At 53.3% G+C, this 7829-nt stretch overlaps 1 protein-coding gene across 1 annotated transcript; it reads right to left on the reverse strand.

Moving 5' to 3' along the window:
- Nucleotides 1–2223: 2223 nt before the first annotated feature.
- Nucleotides 2224–6333, reverse strand: PPP1R14A (protein phosphatase 1 regulatory inhibitor subunit 14A). Its single transcript, XM_003796169.3, has 4 exons — nucleotides 6078–6333; nucleotides 3901–3981; nucleotides 3347–3379; nucleotides 2224–2434 (listed from the first exon to the last, which is right to left on the reverse strand). Exons 1-4 carry the CDS (start codon nucleotides 6276–6278, stop codon nucleotides 2306–2308), a joined length of 444 nt encoding a protein of 147 aa, XP_003796217.1. The 5' UTR covers nucleotides 6279–6333; the 3' UTR covers nucleotides 2224–2305.
- Between the last annotated feature and the right edge of the window lie 1496 nt (nucleotides 6334–7829).

The following is a 7829-nucleotide window of genomic DNA, read 5'->3' on the forward strand; positions in this document are numbered from 1 at the left end:
TGCCCAGCTATTTTTTGGTTGTAGTTGTCATTGTTGTTTGGCAGGCCCCGGCTGGATTCAAACCCACCAGCTCTGGTGCATGTAGCTGGCACCTTACCCACTTGAGCTAAAGGACCCGAGCTTAATTGTATTGCCCTTTATTTTCATTTCATTTTTGCGACAGAGTCTCACTTGTTGCCTGGGTGGAGTGCTGTGGTGTCATAGCTCACAGTAACCTCAAACTCTGGGCTGAAGAGAGCCTATTGTGTCAGCCTCCCAACTACCTGTGTCTACAGCCTCCTGTCACAATTCCTGGCTATTTTTAGAGACAGAGTCTTACTCTTGCTTAGGCTGGTCTTGAACTCCTGACCTCAAGCAAAGTACCCCCCTTGGCTTCTCAGAGTGCTAACATTGCAGGAGTTAGCCACAGCCACCTGCTGTATTGCCCTTTGAATTAGATGTCTCAGAGGACTGTGAGCAGACACTAACACCTTAGTATGTATTAGTCAATCTCTTCCCATTACTGAAGAATAATAATCAATACTATGGTTTATAGGGACACTATAGTATAGGAATTAAATATTTTGGCTCTGGAGTCATAATGCCCAAGACTGAAGCCCAGCACCATCATTTTGCAGCTAGTGACTTTTGGAAAGTGACATCACTAATCTGGGCCTCAGTTTCCTCATCTGTGAAGTCCCTATGTCCCAGATGAGGATACTGAGAGACTTAACACATGGCACACCCAGGAATTTAGAACCTGGGTCTTAAGCACATACCACCCCCACAAAGATGAGGAACCAAAAACAGGTTCTGTGAGAGGGAAGTGGAAATAGTCCTCAAAGTTCAAGTGGGGTTTTCTGGTATATAGGCTTCGGCAGTGGGATGCCAAGAGGAGCAATTCATTCTTTCTTGACATTTCTATGCATTCGTGTGGAGGAAAGGGGGCACTGAAAGCCTTTGAGGTCTATCTGCAGAAGGAACAGCAAGGTCACCTAAAGGACAAGCCTAGGCACTCCTCAACGTCCCTCCCTTTGAAAAGCATCTTTTCCTCCTGCCAGATGGGAGCTCAGACTCCTGGATTGGGTGCCTGATCCAGGTGGGCAGCTGGATGGCACAGGGCCGGGATGGGAGCCTAGGGCCTACCTTCAGTCAGGACAGGTTAGATGGGAGATGTGCTTTGTCCTAGGGTGAAATATCCCAGAAGATATGCCCCGGTTCTGGCCCCACCCCAAGCCTAAGCACTGCCACAGCCCCACTCCACCTCCTGATGGCACATAACTGGGACCACAAGTATAACCAGATCTGTTATTCAAATGTTGAAATACTTCCACAGTTTTCAGTTAATCTCCACCACCCACCTCTGATGGCCTAGTCCCTCTCCCTGGGACTCTCCAGACCTCCCATGCCCCAGTGTAACAGAATTAATCCTGGTTTGGTAGGGGGCTTCCCTGACCCAGGGGCACGTTGTCCATCCTGATTAGCGGATAGTCCTGCCACTATCTATATTTGCCTGGCTCTTCCCTAATATCAATCCCTCCACCCACAAGTTCAGAGTCTTCAGACAGGGGTATCCATTTCATACAACTCCTATGCATCCTTCAAAGCCCTGCCTTAATGCTATTTCAGGAAGCCCTCCCTGATTTCTTTACCATCCCAAGAATGAGCAACTTCCTTCCCAGCCAGGGCTCTCTAGTATCTTACACCATTCAGCACACTTTGCTCTAATCCTCTACTCTCAGGCCTTTCTCCATGCTAGTGAGTGAGCACCTTCAGGCCAGAGACCACCTTATGCTCATCTCTGTAACCTCAGTAACAATGGCCTTGCCAAGCACACAATAACCACCCAATAAATGTCAAGGGATGAATGAACGATTTGTTTGTAGTGTGATGACTTGTGTTGTGATTATCAGCCACATTTGGTCATGTGCATCTCCTCTGGCCCAGGGCTCTGGGCTGTCATTCCTGCAGGAGCCCTGATCACCACCCACACTCAGGGTCCCTGCTGGCTGGGACTGGGCCCAGCCTGGGGGGAGGTGAGGACAGGATGTGAGTCCTGAGGGCGCAGGGTCAGCAGGGCCTGTTCTCATGCTCTCTGGCCGAGGTGGAGTGATTCTCCATCTGGCAGGACCAGCTGTGGTACTGGGACATGAAGACACAGCAGGAGGAGGGAGATTGTAGCTGGGGGGAGCTTGGGGGAAGTCCATAGTAACCAGGGAGAAGAACAACAGCCACGCGGTGTCATTGTTACAGAAACATTAAATACAACTTATTAACAAGCTGGGTGGCGTTGGGGGCAGAGTAGAAGGGCTGCAGAAGTGGGAGGTCAGGGGCGTGCAGTCCGGGCCCGGTCCTGGAGGGGGCTCAGGCTGCCGTCGTGGGAGGGGCTGGGCTGGCAGAGGCCAGGCTGCTTGTGGAGGCCGCGCAGCTTCACCAGCAGCTCCTGGGTGAAGTCCTGAACATGGGGTGGGGGGTGGGGGTGCTGAGGACACAGGAGTAGTGGGAGCACCCCCGTCCCGGTCCAGCTCAGTCCCTCTGCCCTGGGTCCCTCCTTCTGCTCTCTGAGCAGTGGTATTAGAGGTTATAGAGAAGAAAGTGAGGGAGAGAAAGAGAGACAGAGATGGGGAAAGAGGGAGCCAAGAGGAGAAAGAGACAAAGGGAGAGAAAGATGCGGGGAAGTGACAGGAGCAAATGAGGAGAGAGGAAAAGAAATGGAGAGGGGCAGAGACCCAGAAACAGAGACTGAGACACAGAGGGAGAGAAAATCAGAGAAACACTAGAGACAGAACAGAGGGAGGGTCACACAGGGACAGAGAAGGAGACAGAGACGCAGAGAGACCAGGAGAGTCCCCAGAGATAGAGGCCTGATGTGGTTCCAGGGTAAGACAGACACACAGTGACGTTTGTCCCTCAGGCTGCCCAAAGCTGGTTAGAGAAACATGAATATTTTTCCCTTTTAAAGCAGGGAAGGAAGTGGGAGGGTTGGGCTGTTCAGCTTTAGGGCCTGGAAGGATGGGGAGGCCCTTCTGGGGTAGGGAAGGGAGCCCTGGGGTACTGGAGGCAGAAACGAGGGACAGACTGGCATCCTGGCCCAAGGAAGAAGCACAGCAGAGAGGCAGCAATAGGAGCAGATGGGGGAGCTTCCCAGTGGGTGGGAGATAATGGAGCCCCAGCAGCAGATGGGGAGAAAAGGGAAAGAAACACCAGGAAGATCACAAAGGACATCCCTGGAGACCAGAAAGAGCTGTTAGCGAGACAGGGCTCTCCAGAGTTCTCTCTGCCTGTCCCAGGCATGGCCAGCTTCATCCTCCCCTATCAGGGGACAGAGGGCCAGAACTGGGTCTGTATTTGGGGAGGGAAAACTCACCTCAGTGGGGCTTGTGCACGACTTCAGGAGTCCCTAAATACCCCCCCCAAAAGTAAGTGATTAATACCTACTCCCCTCCAGCCCCTTCTTTCTCCCCCAAAGCCCCAAGGCAGCAAGATAAATGGAAGTCAGACTCCAGGGTGGACTGCCTACCTGGCTTCAAGGGAAGGAACACATCTGAGGGTCTTAGCTATTGAGGGCAGGGTTAAGTCACTAGATTCAGAGAGGAGGAGAAGGTCACACAGCATAAGCTATAAGAGCAAGGACACAGCAGCCAGACTGCTTGGTTTGGCTCCCAGCTCTGCTCCTTCAAAACTGGGTGACCCTGGACAAGTAATTAAACCTCTCTGGGCCTCATTTTCCTCATCTGGAAAATGGAGATAAATAAAAGTGCCTACTTTACAGAATTTTATGAAGATTAAATGAATTAATAAGTGAAAAGCAATTGAACCAATGCATGGTGTATAGTAAGTGCTCGAATCCATGTTAACTATTGCTGTTATTTTTAGGGAGATGCGAAGTAAAGGATTAGGGGGTGGCTTTCCCCCACCTACCTGGATTTTCCGGCTTCTCTCATCTTCACTCTCTAATTCCAATAATTCATCAATGTTGACCTCATCAGGCATGTCTGCCTCCTAAGGTGAGGAAGGGAGGGGAAGTTAGGGTCCCCTTCCCCTCCTCCCTTGCCTTTGTCCAGGGCTCCCGAGGTGCCCCACTGGTCCCAGAGCCCAGCTGGCGGGTTCTGGAGCAACAGAGTGGCAGTCAGGGACAGCACCACCAAGGCCAGAACATCTGGGTGCTGGGGGAGGGGTGACAGATGGATTGAGGGAGGCCTGGGGCCCTGTACCAGCCTGATGCTGGGCCTCTGGGCCCTGGGAGCCCTGGAGCTGGCACAGGTCTTTCCCCTTGGCCCCAATTCCCACAGAGGAAAACAGGCCTGGTGGAGTTTTGGAATGTTCAATTCTGGGATTCAGGAGAGGGGCTGGCTTCTGCCCTTTCAAGGAAAAGTCTTAGCACTAGGTGTGGGGGAGGAGAGCCTGGCAGGCTGGAGCCTGCTGGGGCGGCCCCTTTCCCCAGGGGATAGGAAAGGAGGGGAGGGTTGAGCCCAGCCCCAAGGCCAAAATGCAGCCTGATGCCTGATGAGTCCATGGGGGCAATCACCCAGACCCCCCAGGGTGAGTGGGTGGGAAAAGTCCTGTGTCCAACATTGAGTGGCCAAGAAAGGGGATGGCTAGTGTGTCCTTTAGGGGCAGTGGCCCAAATACAGGCTGGCTCAGTACCCTTGCCATGGACAGGCCCCAGCTGTTGGAGCAAGAGATCCCTGTGGTTACAGATTCTTTCCTCCCTGAACCAAAGTCCTGCTATCAGCTTCAGGGCTGGGTGGATGGGGGGTGGGGGGGTTCATGAGTGGTCACGCCTGTGTGAATTTCTGCTCATGGGCCAGAACCTGATGCCAAGGGTCCAGGGCAGGCTGAAGGTGCAGAGGTATGTGGCACCTATGGCCCTACAGGTGTGAGGTCTGTGGCTCTGGTTTGGGTACGTCTGCTGGGTTGTCATGTGACTAGGGCTAGCTATAGCGCCCATCATCTGGAGATGACCTCATAGAACACCACCTCCCACTAGCAAGTGGATTTGTTCACCTGTATGTATGAGCCTACATGTGTGCTTGTCCCTGTGTAGAAAGGGTATGACTTTTAGCATTGTCACAGTGGGACTCCTGTATTTGGGCATGTCTGTGCACTCCTATGACCCTCAGGTACCTAGGACAGTGTTTGGCAGTACTATGTGTGTCGTAGAATGTGTCACTTCAACTAGAGAGCTCAAGTAATGGAGCACCTGTGTCTGCCTGTAGCCTACACAGCAACAGACATAGCTGCAGTTTATGCTCTTGTGGCCCATGGGCAGCTGTAGCTCCCATCATTGTGTGTCCTTGGGTGCCTACAGCTTGCGCAGTTTTACGCCTGGGAGTATGTATATTCTCTGTTGTTTCATGTCTCTGAGTGGCTGTAGCACCACCCATTATTTTTGTAGGTGGCCATAGCTTTTTCTTTAGGAGATAACGGATGGTTGTAACTTGAGTCACTTTATATCCCAGGGTAGCTATGGCAGCTGGTATTGTCTATATGTCACAACAGCTTGTACTCACTGTGTATCTGTGACCAGCTGTAACTTGAGTCATTTCCTGTTTGAGTGTAGTTGTAGTGTTGTGCATCTGGACATGACTGGGGCCTTATTATGTCCATGGGTGGCTGTGGCTCTAAGTGAGTCCCTGTGAGTTTGTGTATGGCTGCTGCCTCTGCGACTGCCGGCCGCTTCCTTCACTGTGCACAGACGTTTATGCTATTGCTTCCCCTGCTGTGCCTCTGCATGTGCTGTATGTCTCCCATCACCATGACTGTGTTTGTCCCCAAAACATTCCTGCCCCCTACTTTTTCTGCAGACATGGTGCTTCCCGCTCCCCAAGTTTTCCTCCTCACCCCCATATGTTAAACCCTTCCCAGGTATTTGGCCACATCTCTGGGGACCCGTGTGTGTGTGTTTGTATCTTTGTCCACAAGCTGAGTGCCACTGGGTGCAGCCAGCCAGCCACTGGGGCGTGTGTCCTCTTGTGCACACCAAGCCACAAGTACACCAGCAAGCGTGCACGGAGACCCCAAGAGCATATGGCCCTGACTCCCAGATGCTGTCTGTCCGAACCTCCCCACGGCCCCACACCTCCCTTCTGCCTCACCCTGCCGCGGTACAGCTCCTCCAAGCGCCCGTCGATCCACTTCTCCACATCCAGCCGCCGCTGCAGCTCCCGCCGGTCATACTTGACGGTGACACGCGCGTGTCGTTTCTGCAGCCCCCCGGGACTGCCCCCCGGACCACGGGCCCGCGAGGGAGACTGCAGTTTGCTCAGCACCCGCTTGCCCAGCCTCTGAGCTGCCATCCCGGTGCTGGGCCGCCCCGGCGCCGCGCTGTGAGCCTTCGCTGGGCGCCCAGGGAGCTTCTTACGGGCCGGGGCGGGGCCGGCCGGGGGCGGGCACTTAGGCTTGCCGGGACCGGCCCCGCCCCTCTCTTCCTGGGCCTCAGTTTCCCCATCTGCGGCGTGAGGGCGGGCAGGCCGGGGCGCTGGCTTGAAGCTAGCAGTCCTGTCCCATTCAGGTATGGGCAGGGTCCGAGAGTCTCCTGGATCCCAGGGAAGGGCAGAGTTTGGGGACAGACACTAGGAGGGAGACTGGGTCTGTCTGTGCCCTCTGGTGGCCGCGGGAGACGGTGCAGGAGCCCCCGCGCAGCCTTTGCTGCAAGGGAAGGTCAAAACCACAGTACTTGAACTTTGACTAGTTCTTTCATTCTTTTATTTACCCATCCATCCATCCATCCATCCATCCTCTGTTCATTCTATTCAACAAATAGGCCGGGCATGGTGGCTAACGCCTGTGTTCCTACCACTCTGGGAGACCAAGGGGGAAGGATCTCTTGAGGCCAGGAGTTCAAGACCAGCCTGAGCAAGAGCAAGACTTTGGATCTACTAAAAAGTAGAAAAAATTGCTCGGCACAGTGGTCTTTTTGTTGTTGTTGTTGTTGTTGCCTGTAGTCCCAGCTCCTTGGGAGGCCGAGGCAGGAGGATCACTTGAGCCTCAGAGTTTGAGATTACAGTGAGCTGTGATGACACTGCACTCTAGTCTGGGCCACAGAGTGAGACTCTCACTCAAAAAACAAAACAAGGGCGGCGCCTGTGGCTCAGTGGGTAGGGCGCAGGCCCCATATACCGAGGGTAGTGGGTTCAAACCTGGCCCCAGCCAAATTGTAACAAAAAATAGCTGGGCGTTCTGGTAGGCGCCTGTGGTCCCAGGTACTTGGGAGGCTGAGGCAAGAGAATCGCCTAAGCCCAGGAGTTGGAGGTTGCTGTGAGCTGTGAGGCCACAGCACCCTACCAAGGGCAATAAAGTGAGACTCTGTCTCAAAAAACAAAACAAATGGCTCGGTGCCTGTGGCTCAAGTGGCTAAGGCGTCAGCCACATGCACCTAAGGTGGTGGGTTCGAGTCCAGCTCGGGCCCGCCAGACAACAATGACGGCTGCAACCAAAAATGGTGGGGCATTGTGGTGGGCACCAGTGGTCCCAGCTACTTGGGAGGCTGAGACAGGAGACTCGCTTGAGCCCAGGAGTTGGAGGTTGCTGTGAGCTGTGATGCTACAGCACTCTACCAGGGGGACAGCTTGAGGCTCTGTCTAAAAAAAAAATTTTTTTTTAACTTGTGTTTTGAAGGACATCATGAAAACAGTGAGAGGACAACTAACAGAATGGGAGAAAAAAATGGCAAATCACGCATCTTGAAAGGTCCTGACATCTAAAATAAATAACTTCCTACAAATAACAAAAGACATTTTTGTCTTTAACCCTATTAAAAATGGACAACAGGGGCAGCACCTGTGGCTCAAAAGGGTAGGGCACTGGTCCCATATGCCAGAGGTAGCGGGTTCAAACCCAGCCCCAGC

The sequence above is a fragment of the Otolemur garnettii genome, unplaced genomic scaffold, assembly GCF_000181295.1.
Source record: "Otolemur garnettii isolate 467f Iridium unplaced genomic scaffold, OtoGar3 scaffold00100, whole genome shotgun sequence".
Classification (NCBI taxonomy): Eukaryota; Metazoa; Chordata; class Mammalia; order Primates; family Galagidae; genus Otolemur; species Otolemur garnettii.

Coding starts and splice junctions, on each gene's coding strand:
- PPP1R14A (XM_003796169.3), bottom strand. CDS start 6,278: ATGGCAGCTCAGAGGCTGGGCAAGCGGGTGCTGAGCAAACTGCAGTCT. Junction 3,380..3,900: donor AGAGAAGCCGGAAAATCCAG/GTAGGTGGGGGA, acceptor GGGGGTATTTAG/GGACTCCTGAAGTCGTGCAC. Junction 2,435..3,346: donor CGTGCACAAGCCCCACTGAG/GTGAGTTTTCCC, acceptor CCCCATGTTCAG/GACTTCACCCAGGAGCTGCT.